The 23443-nt window shown below is 48.3% G+C and overlaps 1 protein-coding gene across 1 annotated transcript in view; it reads right to left on the bottom strand.

Annotated features, from left to right (window-relative positions):
• adgrv1 (adhesion G protein-coupled receptor V1) overlaps nucleotides 1-23443 on the bottom strand; it is a 981490-nt gene that overhangs the window by 873506 nt on the left and 84541 nt on the right. Inside the window, exons 10-11 of the mRNA XM_072516264.1 lie at nucleotides 13636-13812; nucleotides 12468-12691 (exon numbers count right to left, since the gene is read on the bottom strand). Coding sequence (XP_072372365.1) covers nucleotides 12468-12691; nucleotides 13636-13812 — 401 coding nt within the window. The remainder of the gene's footprint in view (nucleotides 1-12467; nucleotides 12692-13635; nucleotides 13813-23443) is intronic.

Genomic DNA, 23443 nt, shown 5'->3' with positions numbered 1-23443 from the left:
TGTGGGTGTGGTAACTGCAGGAACCCGGGATCCATCTGGGCGGCAGATGTTCGCTTGGGCTGGGTTGCCCTCCGACCGCCCGACCCCTCTGCTGCTCCTACCTCCACCTGCTGTACCGGGACGGCTGTGTTGTGCGCACCAGTGAGTGTACCAGACGCCTCATCACTAAAGTGCCCAACCGAGGTGAGTGTTTCTGCGATGGTGGAGTGTGCTGGTGACAGCAGTGGCGTTGTGTCGTGCTCTTCGTCCCACTCTGAGTCCATGGCACTTTGGGGTGGGGGTTCGTCTCCACCCATCCACTCTGAGTCACTGTCCGGTATTTCGTCTTCCTGGGTAGTGCTGTCCCGGGTAGGGGTGTCCTGGTTAGTGGTGACCTGGGTAGTGGTGTCCTGGGTAGTGGTGTCCTGGGTAGTGGTGTCCTGGCACGGTTGTGACGGGGGCCTGTGGCTGCCCCCCTCGTCGTTGGGTGGCACACGCCTGCGTCGTCGCTCCCGCACGTGACGGGGGTGTCGTCTCCCTGTTGCTCCAGGTCTCTCCGTCTCCAGTGGTCTCCAAGGGACATCCTGCGGGCGTCGCATGCCGGAGGGTCCGCGTCTCTCCGTCTCCCGTGGTGTGCGAGGGGCATCTGCGGGCGTCGCATGCCAGAGGGTCCGGGTCTCTCCGTCTCCCGTGGTGTGCGAGGGGCATCCTGCGGGCGTCGCATGCCGGAGGGTCCGGGTCTCTCTGTCTCCCGTGGTGTGCGAGGGGCATCCTGCGGGCGTCGCATGCCGGAGGGTCCGGGTCTCTCCGTCTCCCGTGGTGTGCGAGGGGCATCCTGCGGACGTCGCATGCCGGAGGGTCTGGGTCTCTCCGTCTCCCGTGGTGTGCGAGGGGCATCCTGCGGGCGTCGTATGCCGGAGGGTCCGGGTCTCTCCGTCTCCCATGGCCTCCGAGGTGCATCCTGCAGGCGGTCTGCATCTGCGGGGATGGGTGCCTCGACGTTTGCTCCTGTGATACACAATGAAGCATGCATGGTTAGACACGCAGGCAGTGATCAGGTGATATGGGGGAGGGGGAATATGGGGGAGGGGGGATATGGGGACGGGCTGTCGGTGGCTCACTTGCTAGTACGCCCCCGACCTCTGCATCAGCAACCTCCCGGTCATCAGGTCCGCCAGCCAGTTCCAGGGCCCTTTCCTCGTGTTCGGTCAGTGGCCTCTCATCAGCGGGGCCTCCTCCAGTCCTCACATGCTCCCTATTGTAGTGTTCGCGCTTCTCCTGTGGCGGGGCTGGGTGGGGGTGGTGGCAGGGGTAAAAGGCAACAGTGTTAGGCAGGTATATGAATGCACGCCATCGGTTGCGCGTGCATTGCAGAGGTTAAGGTTAGGGCTGGATTCACTTGGGGATATGGGGGGTATGGGGGAGGGGGATATGGAGGAGGGGGCATATATGGGGAGGGGGGATATGGGGGAGGGGGGATATGGGGGAGGGGGGATATGGGGAGGGGGGATATGGGGAGGGGGGATATGGGGGAGGGGGAATATGGGGGAGGGGGAATATGGGGGATGTGGGGGAGGGGGGATATGGGGAGGGGGATATGGGGGAGGGGGGATATGGGGGAGGGGGGATATGGGGGAGGGGGGATATGGGGGAGGGGGGATATGGGGGAGGGGGGATATGGGGGAGGGGTGATATGGGGAGGGGTGATATGGGGAGGGGTGATATGGGGGAGGGGGGATATGGGGGAGGGGGGATATGGGGGAGGGGGATATGGGGGAGGGGGATATGGGGGAGGGTGGATATGGGAAGGGTGGATAGGGGAGGGTGGATATGGGGGAGGGGGATATGGGGGAGGGGGGATATGGGGGAGGGGGGATATGGGGGAGGGGGGGATATGGGGGAGGAGGGACTATGGGGGAGGGGGACTATGGGGGAGGGGGGACTATGGGGGAGGGGGGACTATGGGGGAGGGGGGACTATGGGGGAGGGGGGACTATGGGGAGGGGGGACTATCGGGGAGGGAGGGATATGGGGGAGGTGGGATATGGGGGATATGGGGAGGGGGGATATGGGGGAGGGGGGATATGGGGGAGGCTCACCCTGCCTGCTCTGACGAGGTTGTTCACCTTCTTGTGGCACTGGGTGCCTGTCTGTGGTGTCAGGGCCGCAGCGGTGACGACCTCTGCCACCTCCCTCCACAGGCGCCGGCTGTGGCGTGGGGCAACTCTGCGGCCGTGCCCGGGATACAGGGCGTCCCTCCTCTGCTCCACTGTGTCCAGGAGCGCCTCCACATCCCGTGACTGGAACCTCGGGGCTGAGCGGCGGCCAGCCATCCAGTCGGGTGTTCCGGTCGGGTGTTCCGGTCGGGTGGGGGGGAGCAGCGCGTCCTTATGACCCGTCACGCCGTGCGGCGTGTATGATGCTGCACGGCGTGAACCACGTGCGCAAGCGCGGATCCCGTCACGTCGCTGCTAGCCCATTTCGGGCCGGAGACTTTTGAACCATTTTTCCGGCGTGACGCAAGTCAAATTTGCGCCGTTTTTTGCGCCAATCGGCGGACTTTGCGCCGATAACGGAGAATTTCGCCCCTGAAGGGCAAAATTCAAGCTGAGAATGTACCTTTGAACTCAAGTCTTCAATGAACCAACGAGAGACGGCAGCGGAGTGGTATGGTTGCTGGACCAGTAACAAAGAATCCCAGGGGTAATGCTCTGGATGTCTGGGTCAGAATTCCACCATGGCATTTGGTGAAATTTGAATTCAATAAAAATCTGGGATTTAAAGTCTAATGATGGCCATGAAACCATTGTCAATTGTAGTAAAAACACATCTGGTTCATGTTAGGGAAGAAAATCAGCCCTTTTTACCTGGTTGGGCCTACGTGACCCCAGACCCACAGCAATTTGGTTGACTCTTAAAAGCTATCAGAAATGGTTGCAATAAACCACTAAAAATTCTAAAAGGAATGAAACCAGATGAACCACCCAGCATCGACCGAGGAGCTGGCAACAAAAACAGAAAACCCAGCCATGCCTAACCTACAAAGTCCTCATTACTGACATCAGATGGCTTGTGACAAAATTGGGACAGCTGTCTCACAGACAGGTCAAGCAACAACCTGACATAGTCATACTCATCGAATCATACCTTACAGATAATGTCCCATACAACACCATCACCATCCTTGGTTATCTCCTGTCCCATCGGCAGGACAGGCCCAGAGGTGGCAGCACAATAGTACACTATCGAAAGCGGGTTGCCCTGGGCATCCTCAACATTGACTCTGGACCCCATGAAGTCGCATGGCATCAAGTCAAACATGGACAAGGAAACCTCCTGCTGATTACCATGCACTGCCCCTTCACTAACCCTCCCCCTTGGATGTTGCATCTGTATTCCTCCACGTTGAACACCATTTGGAGCAAGCACTGAAGGTGGCAATGGCGCAGAGTGTACTCTGGGTGGGGGACTTCAATGTCCATCACTAAGAGTGTCTCAGTAACACCCCTACTGACTGAGTTGGCCATGCCCTAAAGCAGGCATTGTCAAACTCGGGGGCGTGACCCACGGTGGATCGCGGGCGGGTGTCGGGAGGGTCGCGGAGCCGTCCGTCGCGGCGCTCCCGATCGCGCACATCTGCGCGCAACAGCCGGCTGTTAATAACGCCGGCTGCAAGCGGCCTTCAAAATGGCCACGATCATGTAAAACAAATACGGCCGCACTGCGCATGCGTGCCCGATCATCGGTGCGCATGCGCAGCGCAGCCGCTTTTATTTTTAAACGGTCGCAGCGTTTTGTTTAACAAGTTCGGGGGGGGGGGGTTTATTCATTTAATGTTTATTTTGTTCATTTATTTTATTCATTTCATTTTTCTTTTTCTTCACAAGTTCGGGGGGATTTATTTGATAAACTTTTACAGGAAAAAAATGCAAAACTTTGGACAGATGGAGACTCCATACTTTCCAACACCGGAAGGCTTCACCTTCATCCAACAGGTACCATTGGAGGAGTGTATACGAGGGCTAAAGGGACCCAGAACCATTCCACAATCAATGGACTAGCTCTAAGCTCTGCAGTCCTAACATATCCCATCATGAATGGTGGTGGACAATTAAACAACTCCAATCAGTGCAAAAGATCAGGCTGAAGCATTCACAATAATTTTCAGCCGGAAGCACCCAGTTGATGATCCATAATGGCCTCCTCCTGAGGTCCCCAGCATCATAGATGCCAGTCTTCAGCCAAATCGATTCATTCCACGTGATATGAAGAAACGGCTGAAAGCACTGGATACAGCAAAGGCTATGGGTCCTGACAATATTCCGATAATGGTACTGAAGGCCTGTACTGCAGCACATGTCTCACATCCAACCAAACTGTTCTAGTACAGCTAGGTACAATCATGTTCAGTTGCTTCATCAATGATCTTTTTAACATGTTTGCTGATGATTGCACAGTGTTCAGTGGCACTGTCCTCGGATACTGAAGCATTCCGTGTTAATGGTATAATAATTATATTGTTCAGGTACACAGGTATCTGAAACAGGAGAGCCGATTTAGGAGTGTAAATATCCAAACAAGCTCCCAGCTACATTGTAAATGGATAAAAGAATGCTGGTTGGATAGAATTTGTCCAGTTTATTAAGAAGGTGAAAATAAAGTATGAGAGCTTGTGGGGAACATAAAAACTGACAGTAAATGTTTTTATAGGTACGTGAAGAGAAAAAGATTGGTGAAGGCAAATGTATGTCCCTTACAGTCAGAAACAGGGACATTTATAATGGGAACAATGAAATGGCTGACCAACTAAATATGTACTTTGGTTCTGTCTTCACAAAGGAGGACACAAATAACATAGCAGAAATGTTGGTCAACACAGGGTTTAGTGAGAGGGAGGAACGGACGTAAATCCATATTAGTGGGGAAATGGTATTTCGATTTGAATTTATTTATTGTGACGTGTACCGAGGAACAGTGAAAAGTATTTTTCTGCCAGCAGCTCAAACAGATCATTTAGTACATGAAAATAAAATAAAATAAAAAGAAAATACATAATAGGGCAACACAAGGTACACAATGTAAATAATTAGACGCCGGCATCAGGTGAAGCATACAGGGGTGTAGTGTTAATGAGGTCAGTCCATGACAGGGTTGTTTAGGAGTCTGGTAACAGCAGGGAAGAAGCAGTTTTGAATCTGTTTGTGCGTGTTCTCAGATTTTTGTGTCTCCTGCCTGATGGAAGAAGTTGGAAGGGTGAGTAAGCCGGGTCGGAGGGGTCTTTGATTATGCTGCCCGCCTTCCCCAGGCAGCGGGAGGTGTAGATCGAGTCAATGGATGGGAGGCAGGTTCAAGTGATGGACTGGGCTGTGTTCACGACTCTCTGACGTTTCTTGCGGTCTTGGGCCGTGCAGTTGCCATACCAGGCTGTGATGCAGCTAGATAGGATGCTTTCTATGGTGCATCTATAAAAGTTGGTAAGAGTCAGTGTGGACATGCCACATTTCCTTCATTTCCTGAGGAAGTATAGGCACTATTGAACTTTCTTGGTGGCAGCGTCGACGAGGGTAGACCAGGACAGATTTTTGGTGATGTGCACACCTCGGAATTTGAAGCTGTCCACCATCTTCATCTCAGTGCAGACAGGAGTGGGTACAGTACTTTGCTTCCTGATGTCAATGACCAGCTCTTTAGTTTTGCTGGCATTGAGGGATCAGACCATAAGATCATAAGACATAGGAGCGGAAGTAAGGCCATTCGGCCCATCGAGTCCACTCCACCATTCAATCATGGCTGATTTCATCTCCATTTACCCACTCTCTCTCCATAGCCCTTAATTCCTTGAGAAATCAAGAATTTATCAACTTCTGTCTTAAAGACACTCAACGTCCCGGCCTCCACCGCCCTCTGTGGCAATGAATTCCACAGATCCACCACTCTCTGGCTGAAGAAATTTCTCCTCATCTCTGTTCTAAAGTGACTCCCTTTTATTCTAAGGCTGTGCCCCCGGGTCCTAGTCTCCCCTGCTAATGGAAACAACTTCCCTACGTCCACCCTATCTAAGCCATTCATTATCTTGTAAGTTTCTATTAGATCTCCCCTCAACCTCCTAAACGCCAATGAATATAATCCCAGGATCCTCAGACGTTCATCGTATGTTAGGCCTACCATTCCTGGGATCATCCGTGTGAATCTCCGCTGGACCAGTATGTCCTTCCTGAGGTGTGGGGCCCAAAATTGCACACAGTATTCTAAATGGGGCCTAACTCATGCTTTATAAAGCTTCAGAAGTACATCCCTGCTTTTATATTCCAAGCCTCTTGAGATAAATGAAAACATTGCATTTGCTTTCTTAATTACGGACTCAACCTGCAGGTTTACCTTTAGAGAATCCTGGACTAGAACTCCCAAGTCCTTTGCACTTCAGCATTATGAATTTTGTCACCGTTTAGAAAATAGTCCATGCCTCTATTCTTTTTTCCAAAGTGCAAGACCCCACACTTGCCCATGTTGAATTTCATCAGTCATTTCTTGGACCACTCTCCTAAACTGTCTAAATCTTTCTGCAGCCTCCCCACCTCCTCCATACTACCTGCCCCTCCACCTATCTTTGTATCATCGGCAAACTTAGCCAGAATGCCCCCAGTCCCGTCATCTAGATCGTTAATATATGAAGAGAACAGCTGTGGCCCCAACACTGAACCCTGCGGGACACCACTCGTCACCGGTTGCCATTCCGAAAAATAACCTTTTATCCCAACTCTCTGCCTTCTGCCTGACAGCCAATCATCAATCCATGTAAGTACCTTGCCTCGAATACCATGGGCCCTTATTTTACTCAGCAGTCTCCCATGAGGCACCTTATCAAAGGCCTTTTGGAAGTCAAGATAGATAACATCCATTGGCTCTCCTTGGTCTAACCTATTTGTTATCTCTTCAAAGAAGTCTAACAGGTTTGTCAGGCACGACCTCCCCTTACTACATCCATGCTGACTTGTCCTAATCCGACCCTGCACTTCCAAGAATTTAGAAATCTCATCCTTAACAATGGATTCTAGAATCTTGCCAACACCAGAGGTTAGGCTAATTGGCCTATAATTTCCCATCTTAAATAGATTGTTGTCGTTCCACCATTCCACTAGGTTCTCCAGCTCACTCCTGTATTCTGACTCGTCGTTGTTCGAGACCCGACCCACTATGGTCGTGTCATCAGCAAACTTGTCGATGGAGTTGGAACCAAATTTTGCCGCGCAGCCGTGTGTATAAGGAGTATAGAAGGGGCTAAGTACGCAGCCTTGCGGGGCCCCGGTATTGAGGATTATCATGGAGGACGTGTTGTTGTTTATTCTTACTGATTGTGGTCTGTAGGTCAAAAAGTTCAGGATTCAGTTGCAGAGTGAGGAGCCAAGTCCTAGATTTTGGACCTTTGATATCAGCTTGACTGGGATTAAGGTGTTGAAAGCAGAGCTGTAGTCAATAAATAGGAGTCCAATGTAGGAGTCCTTGTTGTCGAGATGCTCCAGGGAAATTGATGGGATGGAAGACTGATAAATCCCCAGGGTCTGATAATCTGCATCCTAGAGTATTTAAAGAAGTGGGCCTAGAAATAGTGGATGCATTGGTGATCATCTTCCAAGATTCTATACACTCTGGAACAGCTCCTACAGACTGCAGGATAGAACAAAGAAAAGTACAGCACAGGAACTGGCCCTTCGGGCCTCCAAGCCTGCGCCGATCATTCTGCCCATCTAAACTAAAATCTTCTACACTTCCAGGGTCCATATCTCTCTATTCCCATCCTATTCATGTATTTGTCAAGATGCCCCTTAAAAGTCACTATCGCCCCTGCTTTCACCACCTCCTCCGGCAGCAGGTTCCAGGTACCCATTACCCTCTGTGTAAAAAAACTTGCCTCGTACATCTCCTCTAAAACTTGCCCCTCGCACCTTAAACCTATGACCCCTAGTGATTGACCCCTCTACCCTGGGACAAGGTCTCTGACTATCCACCCTGTCTATGCCCCTCATAATTTTGTAAACCTCTATCAGGTCGCCCCTCAACCTCCGTTGTTCCAGTGAGAACAAACCGAGTTTATTCAACCTCTCCTCATAGCTAAAAAAAAAAACACTATTTAAAAAGCGAGGTAGAGAGTAAACAGGGAATTGTAGACCAGTAAGCTGGACATCAGGGGCGAAATTCTCCCCCAACGGCGCGATGTCCGCCGACTGGCGCCAAAAACGGCGCCAATCAGACGGGCATCGCGCCGGCCCAAAGGTGCGGAATGCTCCGCATCTTTGGGGGCCGAGCCCCAACATTGAGGGGCTAGGCCGGCGCCGGAGGGATTCCTGCCCCACCAGCTGGCGGAAATGGCGTTTGTTGCCCCGCCAGCTGGCGGAAATGGCGTTTGGTGCCCCGCCAGCTGGCGCGGAAATGCGGCGCATGCGCGGGAGCGTCAGCGGCCGCCGACAGTTTCCCGCGCATGCGCAGTGGGGAGAGTCTCTTCCGCCTCCGCCATGGTGGAGGCCGTGGCGGAGGCGGAAGGGAAAGAGTGCCCTCACGGCACAGGCCCGCCCGCGGATCGGTGGGCCCCGATCGCGGGCCAGGCCACCGTGGGGACACCACCCGGGGACAGATCGCCCCGCGCGCCCCCCCCAAAACCCCGGAGCCCGCCCACGCCGCCTTGTACCAGCTTTGATTTACGCCGGCGGGACAGACAATTTCTGGGCAGGACTTCGGGCCATCCGGGCCGGAGAATTGAGCGGGGGGTCCCGCCAACCGGCGCGGCCCGATTCCCGCCCCCGCCCAATCTCCGGTACCGGAGACTTCGGCGGGGGCGGGATTCACGGCGGCCAATGGCCATTCTCCGACCCAGCGGGGTTCGGAGAATGATGCCCCAGTAGTGGGGAAAATTCTGGAATCTATTGTCAAAGATTTTATAACAGAGCATTTGGAAAACAGTGGCAGGATCGGACAGAGTCAGCATGGATTTGCGAAAGAAAATTAAGCTGGGCAAATCTATTGAAATTCTTTGAGGATGTAACTAGTAGTTAATGAAAGACAGCCAATGAATGTGGTATACTTGGACTTTCAGAAGGCTTTTGACAAAGTCCCACATCAGAGATTAGCATGTAAAATTAAAGCACATGGCATTAGGGGTAGTGTATTTAGATGGATAGAAAACTGGTTAAGGGGTGGCATGGTGGTGTAGTGGTTAGCACTGCTGCATCACTGCGCAGAGGACCCGGGTTCAATCCCGGCCCTGGGTCACTGTCCGTGTGGAGTTTGCACAATCTCCCTGTGTTTGCGTGGAGCTCACCCCCACAACCCAAAGGCTAGGTGGATTAGCCACGCTAAATTACCCCTCAATTGGAAAAATAAATAAATAATTGGTACTCTGAATTTATATAAGAAAAGAAAACTGGTTGGTGGACAGGAAACAAAGAGCAGGATCCTCGACTTTCTGACCCACAGACAACAATCAGTAAGAATAAACAACACCTCCTCCACTATAGTAGCTCTTTTCCCAAATGGCAGGCAGTGACTAGTGGGGTACCAAAGGGATCAGTGCTGGCACCCCAGCTATTCACAATATATATTAATGATTTAGATTAGGGAACTAAACATAATGGGCGGGATTCTCCACTCCCGCGCCGAAGTGGCCGCGCCGTCGTGAACGCCGTTGAGGTTCACGACGGCGCAAAACGGCCCCGATCCCGACCGATTCAGGCCCTGACAATGGGCTAGGATCGGGGCCGTGTCATCTACACGCGCCAGACCTTGTCGCCCGCGTAAAGGCGGCGCCGCATAGATGACGCGGCCGGCGCCGCATAACTGGTGTCATCCGCGCATGCGCGGGTTGGCCGGTGCCAACCCGCGCATGCGTGGTTGCCGTCCTCTCGAAGTCTGCCCCGCAAGAAGATGGCGGACGGATCTAGCGGGGCTGCGGAAGGAAGGAGGTCCTCCTTCAGAGAGGACGGCCCGACGATCGGTGGGCACCGATCGCGGGCCACCCCACATTTGAGGTACCCCCCGATGCAGGATCCCCCCCTCGCCCCCCTGCAGGCCACCCCCCCCCCCCCCCCCCCAGCGTTCACGCGCTGTTCCCGACGGCAGCGATCAGGTGTGGACGGCGCCGGGGGGAACCTGCCGTTCTGGCCTGGCCGCTCGGCCCATCCAGGCCTGAGAATAGCGGGGGTGCCGGAGAATCGCCATTTTGGGTGTCTCCGGCGATTCTCCGGCCTGCGGAACTCGATGGGGCCGTTCCCGCCGCTTGGGAGAATCGCGGGAGGGCGTTGCACCGGCGTCCCGGGAAATTTTGGCGGCCCAGGCAATTCTCCCAACTGGCGCGGGAGTGGAGAATCTCGCCCAATATCTCCAAATTTTCAGATGACACAAACCTGGGTGGGAAGGTGAACTGTGAGGATGATTTGGACAAGTTGAGTGAGTGGGCAAATGAATGGCAGATGTAGCATCATTTGGATAAATGTAAGGTTATCCACTTTGGTAGCAAAAACAGGAAGGCAGATTATCTGAATGGCCATAAATTAGGAGAGGGGAATGTGCAATGAGACCGTAGTGTCCTCAGACACCAGTCGCTGAAAGTAAGAATGCAGGTGCAGCAGGCAGTAAAGAAGGCAACTACTATGTTGGCCTTCATAGTGAGAGGATTAGAGTACAGGAGCAGGGATGTCTTGCTGTAATTATACAGAGCCTTGGTGAGGACACACCAAAACATTGTGTCCAGCTTTGTTCTCCTTATCTGAGGGCGGATGTTCTTGCTATAGAAGGCGTGCAGAGAAGGTTACCAGATTGATTCCTGGGACGGCAAGACTGATGTATAAGGAGAGATCGAGTCGGTTAGGATTGTAGTCACTGGAGTTCAGAAGAATGAGGGGGGGGGTTCTCATAGAAACCTGTAAATTCTAACAGGACAAGACAGGGTGGATGCAAGAAGGATGTTCCCGATGGTAGGGGTGTCCAGAACTAGGGGTCGCAATCTGAGGATACCATTTAGGGCTGAGATGAGAATTATTTTTATCCAGAGTGGTCAGCCTGTGGAATTCATTATCACAGAAAGCATACAACACTGTTTTCAAGAAACAGTTATGTATAGTACTTGGGGTGAAGGGGATGAAAAGATTTTTGCAGGGGCGATGGGGCGGAGGCAAGATCAGGCTATTGAGTTGGATGATCAGCCATGATCATAATGAATGGTGGAGCAGGTTCGAAGGGCTGAAAGGCCTCCTCCTGCTATTTTCAATGTTTTCCTGATTTTATTTGTACAATCACTCCATAAATGAAGCGCACTGGACCAATTAGCCTGATGAAATTTTGGTTTGGTTTAGCTGTTTATTGGATCATGATGGAAAATAACATTTAAAGTTTGCAAATCTTTTGATATTTATTGGATCTTATGAAGTTTTAGAACCATCAACATTGCTTACGTTCAGGGTTAATTAAACAATTATCTTAAATTGGCATTATAATCAAATACCATGTATTGTGAAAGAGCTCTAATGAAGAGCCAAGAATTCCATTTGAATTAGGAAAAAAAAACAAGTTGCATTTATATTGCAACTTTCTCAACCTCAAAATATCCAAAAATGCTGAACAACTAATGAAGTACTTGAAAAGGATAGTCACTGTTACATAGAAAATTGATGGCACAGAAAGAGCCCATCAGCCCATCGTGTCTGTGCCAAACCAAAAAAAAAAGAGCGATCCAGCATAGTTTAATTTTCAAGCTCTAGGTCATCACTTTGTGGGTTCCAGAACGTGGGGAACATGTTGTTACATTGGGAAACACAACAAGCCATTTACACACACAGTCACCCAAACAGCATTCAGATAAGAAATTGGATTATCCTTGTTTAGTGACGTTGATTGAGAAACTAATACTGGCAACGACAGTGGGACAACTTTGCTGCTCTTCTTCCAATCTTGTCAAATGGTCTTTTATGCCCAAACAATGAGACAATGGAGTCTGAGTTTAATGCCTCGTCTAAAAGACTGCACCTGAAAGAGCATCCACAATGACTGCAATGGTTCAAGAAAGCAGCTTGCCGCCACCACATTCGCATGGACATTTGGAATGGGTAATGCAAAATGCAAAAATGCAAAAAGAAATCATGGGATGTGTGTGTCGCTGGCAAGGCCAGCCTTTGTTACCATAAAACCATAAGACATAGGAGCAGAATTAGGCCACTCAGCCCATCGAGTCTGCTCCGCCATTCAAATATCAGCCATGATTGAATGGCGGAGCAGACGCGATGGGCCAAGTGGCCTAATTCTGCTCCTATGTCTTATGGTCTTATGGTAATAATGGCTGGCCTTGCCAGCGACACACACATCCCATGATTTCTTTTTGAATTTCAAAGCATGAAGTGTAACCCTAGATTATGTACTCAAATCCTGGAATGTCATATGAGAAAGCCAACAGGTTTTCTTTCAGGATTATAAACAAATAAACCCAATGGAATAAAAGTGCATACCGGTCTAATGAGATAATCAAAGTCTCATTTATTTCAGGCAAATCATCTGATTTTATTGTGATGTTGATTGACGCGTTGCTCTGTCCCGATAAGAACATAACTGACCCGTTGACTGGGCTGAGGTCATCACTGGTGATATTGTAATGATTAACGCCAGTAGGTCTCAAATGCCAGTATACCTCTGCGGAGCCATCAGTTCCATCTCGTTGCAATGCAACATATATCTGAAAACAAAACCACGACAACTCAAGAATAACTAGATTTTTGGAACAGGTCTGTGCTTTAAATCTATCATTGATCAGTAAACATAATCAAAAACAATTATCAATTTACTATTCATAATATTCACAGATCTGTTTCTTCCTGGATACTGATTCTCCAGTACAAAAACAGAGAATGCTGGAAAAACTCAGATGGTCTGGAAGCATCTGTAGGGAGAGAAAACAGTGTTAATACTTTCAGTCTGTACAAGTATTACAGCCCTCAGGACTTAATATTGAGTTCAACAATTTTAAATTGTGGCCTTTCTCCTCCATCTTAACCACTATATTTTTTAATATCCCATACATTTTTTGTCTCAATGCAAAGACCCTCCCCTCACTGGGCCATCTGTCTCTTGCTCTAAGTTTTCTCTATCTTTGTTGCAATCACTCCCAGTTCTCACTAATCAGCAATCCAACTGCTCCACCCCTGTTATACAGTATAACATCCAACAAATGATCCCTCTCTTTTAGTTCTAGAGAATAATACGGACTCAAAAGCATCAAATCTATTTTCTCTCCCCACAGATACTGCCAGACCGGCTGAGCTTGTCCAGCATTCTCTGTTTTTGTTATAAATTACAGAATACATTGCATTTTGCTTTATTTTACTGTGCAGCGCAGAGAAAAATACCTTTTATTGAAGTAGTTTAATACCTCATCTTTTGAAATAGTTTCAAATTGTGCAAGGAGGTAAGAAGCAATTTTCCAGATTTTCTTCCCCCCAATTGGTCAGGCTTTTCAGCCCTCCCATGAGATCACATGGATCTGAGTAGAAGAGTAGTGTGTTTATTTTGATGCATTTAAGAACAATGAGGAACAGGCTGAATAGACAAGTAGGTCATAGATTTCTACCTTTCCTGTCATCATTTTTCTGACAAAAGCTTAAACTTGCAACTCATATATACCTGACTATCAGAAGAGTTCTCTGGTTCATAAACGAGAAGAGTTTCATTGCTGGTAAATCCAACCTCGCCATTTGCTAAATCAGGAGTAACTGTCCGTGAGATGTTCAGAGGGGGACCCAGCCTGGGGCTCACTGATGCAACAAGAGGGATGCGGTTTTCTAATTCCACGCTTTCAAGCTGGAAGAATGAACAGAAGCTTGTCAGACTTTAATCAACTCTTAATTCAAGTATCAAGTACAACAAGCTTAAATAAAATGAAATAGTCAAATTTATTTTCAGGCATTAAAATCATAACAAAACAATTATATTTAGTGCTAATTTTTTATCAACATAAACAATCCTTCTACTGAGGTTACCAAGATGCAACTCCAAATGCAGCAAAATGCAATATCAACAAATGCACAAAGAGAAATAGGATGGGGGGGAGGAGTTTTAACGTTCTTGGTCGGGTGGGTTGGGGTCGGTGGCGTCATATAAAGAATGTGTGTGTTTTCGTTTATCGCCTGTGATCAGTATATTTGTATGTGAGAGGTATGCGTTTTCATACCGTCAAAATGAGTGCCTCAATGAAATAACTCCAGCAGCAAACTGGAGTTTAAAAATAAAGGTTATTTATTATTACACACTTGCCCCAAAATTGAGGAAATTAATCTCCTCCTCATCTCATGCAGATGAAGATAATATACTGTTAGAGCATATAACTATCTCAGTCTCTTTCACAGCAAGTCTGTTGCTGCAATTGATGTTTTAAAGTTGAAGTGAAGGTCTTGAAAAGCAAGCGATTTTCAGTAATAATCATAGTGGTGCAATTGGGATGTGGGCGTCACTGGCTGGCCAGCATTTATTGTCCATCCCCGAGGGCATTTAAGAGTCTCCCTCCCACCTGGCTTATTCGATCTTGCAACCTATTCCATCGGACAGAAGATATAAAAGTCTGAGAACACGCACTAACAGATTCAAAAACAGCTTCTTCCCCGCTGTAACCAGACTCCTGAATGACCCTCTTATGGGTTGAACTATTCTCTCCACGCATGTTCTCTACTGTGTAGCACTACACTCCGTATGCTTCACCCAATGTCTATGTATTTATATTGTGTATTTATCATATGTCCTATGTTTTTCATGTATGGAACGATCTGCCTGGACTGTACGCAGAACAATACTCTTCACTGTACCTCGATACACGTGACAATAAATCTAAATCACATTGCTGTGTATCTGGAGTCGAATATAGGACAGAATGGGCAAGGGTGGCAGATTTCCTTCCCTACAGGACATTAGTGAACCAGATGGGTTTTTACAATAATCAACAATGGTTTCATGGTCATCATTGGACTTTTAATTCCAGATTTTCATTTCACCATCTGTCGTGTTGAGATTCAAACTCGAGTCCCCAGAACATTACCATAAATACCACAATGACACTGCCTCCCCTTCATCAGCTGACAGAGGGCAGGGATAATCAAAAAGGTTGTCTGTGGGACAGCTCTCTCAGTATAAACCCCCAGATATTAACCAGGGAGACTGAGCAAGATTGATAGGGCTGGGTGTGCAGTCATCATTTCTGGTGCCTAGGTTGATGCCAGGTGGCCTATCCGGTTTCATTTGCTTTAGACTTCAAAGCAGTTTTGTACAACGGAGTGATTTTCTACGTCATTTCAGAGGGCAGTTAAGAGTCAACCACGTATTGTGGGTGGAGTTGCATGTAGGCCAGGCTGGGCAAGAAGATACATTTCCTTCTCTGAAGGACATGAGTGAATCAGATGGGTTTTTACGACAACCAACAATCCTGATAGGTAAATTGAAGTTTTAATTAATGATTTCCTTGAGGGGTTCAGAGCATCATCCATGCTTCAGACACAAATCATGTAACCACAGACTTGTTGCAGTGCAGAAGGAGGCCATTCGGTCTATTGTTGCGTGCACCAGCTTTCCGAATGAGAAATTCATTTAGTGCCATTCTCCCGCCTTCTCCCAATAACTCCCTGCACACTCACCCTTTTGAGATAACAGTCTAATTCCATTTTAAATGCTCCAATTTAAACATGCAGTGCATTCCTGACCTTAGTCGCTGCATGAAAACATTTTCTCTAATACCACTGTTGCTTCTTTCGCCAATTAATTTTAATTTGTGCCCCAGGTTCTCAATCTTTTCACAAGTGGGAACAACTTGTCCCTATCTACTCTGAACAGACACCTCCTGATTTTAAAACCAACTTCCTTCCTAGTGGGAACCATTACTTCAGTCTGCAGCAACAGTCTTAGCTGCATTAAATCCTGCTTCCACCCTGTGGTAGTCACCACTAGCGGTATATTAATTCCTCCATACCGCCAAACTCCTTAATCTCACATACAATAAGGAGAAATGCGTGTTCCGCACCAACCAACCGCTTAGCCATACTTGGCTATGTAGTGGAAAATGGAGTCCTAGGGCCCCACCCCGACCGCATGCGCCCCCTCCTGGAACTCCCTCTCCCCCACTGCCCCAAGGCCCTGAAACGATGCCTGGGGTTTTTGTCCTATTACGCCCAGTGGGTCCCTAATTATGCGGACAAGGCCCACCCACTCATTCAGTCCACAATTTTTCCCTGACGGCTGAGGCCCGCCAGGCCTTCAACCGCATGAAGGCGGACATTGCCAAGGCCACGGTGCACGCGGTCGACGAGTCCCTCCCCTTTCAGGTGGAGAGCGATGCATCGGATGTAGCTCTGACCACGACCCTCAACCAGGCGGGCAGGCCCGTGGCCTTCTTTTCCCGTACCCTCCATGCCTCCGAAATTCGGCACTCCTCTGTCGAAAAGGAGGCCCAAGCCATTGTGGAAGCTGTGCAACATTGGAGGCATCACCTGGCCGGCAGGAGATTCACTCTCCTCACTGACCAACGGTCGGTTGCCTTTATGTTTAATAATACACAGCGGGGCAAGATCAAAAATGACAAGATCTTGAGGTGGAGGATTGAACTCTCCACCTATAATTACAAAATCTTGTAATGCCCGGGGAAGCTCAACAAGCCCCCTGATGCCCTATCCCGCGGTACATGTGCCAGCGCACAAGTGGACAGACTCTGGGCTCTCCACTATGACCTCTGCCACCCGGGGGTCACCCGGTTCTTCCATTTTATCAAGACCCGCAACCTGCCCTACTCCATTGAGGAGGTCAGGACCGTCACCAGAGACTGCCATGTCTGTGCAGAGTGCAAGCCGCACTTCTACCGGCCAGATATAGCGCACCTGGTGAAGGCCTCCCGCCCCTTTCAACACCTCAGCGTGGACTTCAAAGGGCCCCACCCCTTCACCGATCGCAACACGTATTTCCTGAATGTGATTGATGAGTACCCCTGGTTCCCTTTCGCCATCCCATGCCCCGATATGACTTCTGCCACGGTAATCAAAGCCCTGCACAGCATCTTCACTCTGTTCAGTTTCCCCACCTATATCCACAGCGATCGGGGATCCTCTTTCATGAGCGATGAGCTGCATCAGTTCCTGCTCAGCAAGGGCATCGTCTCGAGCAGGACGACCAGCTACAACCCCCGGGGGAACGGGCAGGTGGAGAGGGAGAACAGGACCATAATGGAAGGCCGTCCTGCTGGCCCTTTGGTCTAAAAATCTCCCGGTCTCCCGTTGGTAGGAGGTCCTCCCGACGCGCTCCACTCCATCCGTTCGCTCCTCTGCACCACGATTAATGAGACCCCTCACGAACGTGCGTGTGCCTTCCCCAGGAAGTCCACCTCCGGGGTCTCGCTCCCAACATGGCAGACAGTTCGTGGACACGTCCTCCTCCGGAAGCATGTGTGGACCCATAATTCGGACCCCTTGGTCAAAAAAGTCCACCTCTTGTATGCAAACCCGCAGTATGCCTACATGGCACACCCTGACGGGTGCCAAGACACAGTCTCCCTCCGGGACCTGGCACCCACGGGATCCCCACCCACGACCCACAACCTGACACCGCCGCCCCCCCTCCCCCCCGGTTGCCTCATTCACCCTTGCGCCACTCACCCTCCCTCCAACGAACCTCACCGCAGCCCCCACCCCAGCAGGGTTCGTCCTCCCACTGGTTCCACTCAGGGGTGACGAAGACGAGGACAACACGCTCCCGGAATCGCAGGTGACCAAGTCGGCACCCACATCACCACCAGGACTGAGGCGATCGCAGAGGAGGGTCAAGGCCCCCCGACAGACTTAACTTGTAATGTTTTCCACCATCCCTACCGGACTCTTTTTTTAAACAGGGCATGAATGCGGTAGTCACCAATTGTGGTATTTTATATGTATTACGGCACTGCCCGTATATTAGAGGTACAATGGTAAATCCCTGCCTGCTGACTCCGCCCAGCAGGCGGCGTATAAATGTGTGTGCTCTTCTGTGCTGCAGCCATTCTGGTTCCAGCTACAGGAGGCACAACACCTTATTCAATAAAGCCTCGATTGTTCCACCATTCTCGTCTTGCGGTAATTGACGGTACATCACACCCACTGGAATGTTGAAGGCGGAATTCCTGCCATATTCAGGCAGGTGGACATGCAACTTGGAAGTGAGGCCTTTGAGGCACGATCAATTGGACAAAGACGATAGTTGAATCCAACTGAGGCGTTACTGCTATCAGATGTGTGGCCTCCCACAGCAGCTGGCGAAATGGCTGCTAGCTGGAGGCCACGCATATTTATACCCCGCCTCCTGGGCGGAGCCAGCAGGCAGGAACTACCGGTGAACCTGTAGTGCAGGTTCTACCGTACATCCTCTAATACAGGTACAACAGTGGTTTACCACAGCCTTGGAGTTCAAATTTCTTTTGAGTCTCATGGTAAGCCTCCTGTGAGCTTACTACTTGCACTGGCAACCGAGATAAAAATCAAAGAAGAGTTCAAAGCAGTAAATGTGCATTCATGTCCGAAGTCTTTTGTTTCATCAAAGGAAACACATTTCCATTATCATTAGTCAGTTTCCAAACATGAACAGAATATCAAAACAGTGCTTGATTTGCAAAAAAATAAACTAAAATTAGAAAATATTCTCGCAAAAGATTGCAGCTTAAAATCAACTATTTTTCAATCCTCAAATGAACTGGAAATGGAACATGTATTTAAATTAATCTTCTTTGGACAGGCATACTTTTAAAAACGTTTTTTAATGTTTAAATCTTTTTATGAAATGGGACTGCACTTTCAGCCATTTATTCAGCTCAGTTGGTATAAATGGCCGCTTCAATCTGCTGTCTTAGGTATTAACAACAAAATTCTCCAGTGATCTCAAATGACAGATCAAATGACACACCAGCTGGGGTTTTCTCTTCAGTTTGATTGCCAAGTGACACATGAACAGGGTCATTAGAACATGCAGAACCTTGGATTGGAAGCTTGCCAATTTGGGTGAGTGATGATCATGCTGAAAGATATACATGTCTGCAGTTGCTTACAGGGACAGAGATGGGCACTTCAATTTTTTTTGCCGTGTAGGCATGAAAATCTTTGAGGTATGTCTCAGAAACCTCCCGCAGGACACCGTGCCTTCAATGGATGGGTGCAGAGAATTTGCTGATCTGATGTTCCTCAGTTAGTCCTCATCTTCTTCCTCCAAAAAGAAGAGAAATAAGGACGTTTCTGGGGGGATACCTATTGCACCACAAAGGCTGCTGGAGTACCCAAAAAAAGACAACCGCTCAGTAACTGCTATAGAATTTGCAATAACCTCAGCGACCACAGGAAAAAGCAAATTTGCTTCAGCAATGACCTGATAATGTGGCAGCCTCGCTATTAGTCTTTAGGTTTGTGTGTAAATTAGCACCTAGAAACCCTGAATTCCAGTTAATATGGTGGGTAAATAAAACAGCATTGAACAGGTGGGAATAACAGGGTTGAAAAATGTATTTATTGATATGTATTCATCTATGAGGTTTGCTGATTCTCCTAGCTATCATCAAAAACCCAATCAGAAAACTGGATAAAAGAAAATGGGCAGACGTCCAACTTTGCAGATCTTTTTTCAATGCTCCAAAGCTTGCCCATGCAATTCACCTCTGAAAATTGCAGATAATCTAATCTTGTGTGTTACTTCTGGATTAATTGAGGTGTGCCAAAATGGTATTTCTCATCTATTTCTATCCAAGTTTTTATAAGCATCAGCCGATATCTGGCCAGTAAGAGACGCAGGAGAACTTCTTGCCTATTAATCTTTCTTAACTTGATGCTGGAAATCATCGGGCTCGTTATAACTATTCACTGTCTGGCTAAATTCCACATCACGCAGGAAACAACTGTTACTCTTGTGTTCTGTGATTCCCCTGATCATGAAGACACACACAGAACAAATGTGTTCTCAGCCAGAACAATTATTTATTGTTAAACACGTGGGAAGGTAACTAACAGATCGATGTACAAACAAAGTTATTCAAGTTCCTACGGAGCCACTATAAGTGTGACTGCCCTACTACCAACTGCCGAGTCACGTCAGTCGCATGATGCATGTCTGGCGGTACCCACTGGCAGCAAGTCATACCTGTGATTACATACATTGATGGACAGCTTTATACATTTGTATATAGTTGACAATCAATATGCATGCATGCATATTAGCACATCCCTCATTCTTTGGAGATATAAGTATTTACAAATGCATATGCTGGACATTCTGTTATAACTTCAGTCTATCAGGCTTGCGCCTTATTCTGCTCGACGTTCTGAGCAACGGCTGAGCTGGTGAGCGTGCCCCATCTTCATCAACTGCAAGCCTTTCCCCCTGCAGATGCATCATTAGCCCCAGGCTGTGCTGGATAGCCGGTGTCTTCCTCCAGCTTGGGATTACATCCAAACGCTTCTACTGGGCTAAGCACAGAAGGTCATGTACTTTTAGGAGCACACATCAGTTCTGGCTCAGGAGTGAGCCATTCTCAGTGAGCATCATGTATGAGTGCAGTCCTGCTTGTTGAACGACCGTTGCCAGCTTCACCCATCCTTTGCCACTGGGGTCCTCACCTCTGACGGTGTCCCTTATCTGCAACAGCTGGAGCATCCTTGCATACCTATCGGAAACCTCTTCCTGCCTTTTTTTCTGAAGAACTAACTTCCTCTTGAGTCAACGATTGAAAGTGGAAGCCACCATGGAGGGCAGGGTTGTCCGCAGCTGCCTGTTCATGAGCAGTTATGCTGGTGACAGGCCATCTACCAGTGGGGCTGAATGATAACTGAGTAATGCCAGATACATATCTTTCCAGCTGTCAAGGACCTTTGTCAGCAACTGCTTCACTATTTGTATGCCCTTTTCCACCTTCCCATTCAATTGGGGATAGAGCGGGCTAGAAGTAATGTCTGAAGTCATATAGACGGGCAAACTCAGTCCATTCATGATTACTGAAGCACGGGACATAATCCGACATGACAATAGATGGCATGCCGTGCCGGGCAAAGATAGCTTTTGACATGCTGTATTACACAGCGAGCAGTTGCGTTAGCCAATTGCGCAACCTCTGAAGAGTTGGAGAAGTAGTTGATTATGACCAGGTAGTCACTCCCATTAAAATGGAACAAGTCCATACCCACTTTCTGCCACGGACTAGCAACAACGTCTTCTACATGCCTAGGTTCCTTGCTCTGTTTGCAGCGAAATTTCTGACATGTATCGCACTGATCGACCATACCTGCAATGTCCTGGGTGATGCCTGGCCAAGAGGTCACCTCCCGGGCCTTGCGCTTGCACTTCTCAATGCCCAGGTGCCCTTTGTAAAGTTTTGTAAGCATGAGCAGCCTCAGTGACTGCGAGATGACGATTCTGTGCTGCCGCAGGAGAAGACCATTCACCTCACTGAGTTCGGAACGTACATTACAATACGCAAAGCAGGAGCCTTTCGGACAACCCTCTTTGAGACATTTGATGTCCTTTTGAAGGACCAGATCCTTGGCTGTTTCCACCCTGATCAGCCGTGACTTTTTGTTGGAAATCGAAAGCGACGCAGCAATAGGATTGACATGCAGCTGAACTTCATCAGCCCCCAGATAGACATCATTGATGCAGCAACTCTTAAGAGCGTATCGGCGACTGCCAGAAAGTTGCCTGGTGTGTAGATCAGGTTAAAGTCTTAACGCTGGCGCTTCATCATTAGTAGTTGTATTCTAGGGGACATCTGATACAAGTTCTTTGTACTATTGCAACCAGTGGCCTGTGGTCCGTTTCTGCCAAAAACTAGACAGCCCATATATGTAGTCATGAAATTTTTCTAGGCCTGTGACTAGCCCTAGGCATTCCTTCTCCATTTACGCTCTGTTTCCTCATAGCTCTCAAAGCGTATGTAGCCGGCAGCCAATCACCACTTGCACCCTGCTGCATGAGTACTGCCCCAATGTTAAGTAATGGGTTAAGAGTTAAGTAATGCATTAAGAGACATTGCAATTAGTTATCTCATTTATTTTAAGAATCCAATGATTGACACTGATAAGTAAAGGGGCTTCAGGTGGCCCTTGTGTCAGGTGGTGTGTTGTTAAGAGTTTTGTGCAGAGGCTGTGGAAGTGAAATAAATGGTGTTTGGTGAAAAGGAACAGGACTATTGACTCTTCATACAACGGTAACTAAAACATATAACAATAGTAGCAGAGGATGGTTGCTGTGCAAATGTGAAGGTTTGAAAGATACAACTTTTCCTGATCAAACCAAGGAGTGAGTGAGAAGGAAAAAAAAGATACATGGCTGAACCCGGGATAAAGATGGCCGGATATGACTATCCCCCCTTATTTTCTGAAAGGGAATCGTACGACCAATGGAGAAGTGCAGTAGTTATGTGGACTAAGGTAACTGCCTTGGGAAAGAGAAAACAAGGTATGGCATTGGCTCTTTCTTTACCTTATGACAGTAAAATCCGAAACAAAGTGCTTTCTGAGCTGGAATTGGAAGAGTTAGACTCAGAAGAAGGTCTGGAGACTCTATTACATTATATGGATAAGATTTACAAGAAAGATGACTTATTAAGTGTGTATGAAGCATGGTCGGAATTTGATAAGTTCCGGAAAATAGAGGAATTTTCCATGGAAGACTATATAATGGAATTTGGCAGACTATATAAAAGGCTGCAGAAACACAACCTGGAATTTCCACAGTCTGTGTTGGCCTTTAAATTACTTGACTGTGCTAGAGTGAGCAACATGGGTAGGCTCCTGGTTTTGACAGGAGTTCAATTTACGGACGAGGATACCTTATTCGATCAGATGACAAAAGCTTTAAAGAAGTTTCTGGGGAAACATTTGATTCCGATGGCTCTGATGACTCAAATAGATCAGTCTGCTATAAAGCAGAATATGGAAGATACACTACTAACAGGATGGCAAAATTGTATGGCTACGAACAGGGCCCAAGACTATAGAAGGAGATCGAGACAAGGAAATTGTGAAGATAGAAACCCAGTTAGAAGTTACAGTAGGAAGATGAACCCCAGAAATGCACGGGGCATGATAAATCGATGTTTTCGATGTGACTCTCAATACCATTATGTCTTCAACTGTCCAAAACGTTATGATAGCAACACATGACACGGAAGAGTCAGAAGAGGAAAAAGATAGTGTTCAGAGAGAAGACATTGTCCTATTAACAAGCAATTGTACGCCAGTAATGAGGGTGTTGGTTGCAAAGTCCTTCAATTGTGCTGTATTGGACAGTTGCTGCACATCTACTGTGTGTGGAATTGACTGGTTAAAATGTTAGCTGGACTCCTTAAATGCTGAAAGTCGTAACAAGGTTAAGGAATTTGAAAGTTCCACAAGTTTCAGGTTTGGGGATGATAATACTCTGAAGTCGCGAAAAGAGTGGTGATACCTTGCAATAT

This window comes from Scyliorhinus torazame, chromosome 9, assembly GCF_047496885.1.
Source record: "Scyliorhinus torazame isolate Kashiwa2021f chromosome 9, sScyTor2.1, whole genome shotgun sequence".
Lineage (NCBI taxonomy): Eukaryota > Metazoa > Chordata > Chondrichthyes > Carcharhiniformes > Scyliorhinidae > Scyliorhinus > Scyliorhinus torazame.
This window is presented reverse-complemented; position numbering and strand designations above follow the sequence as displayed.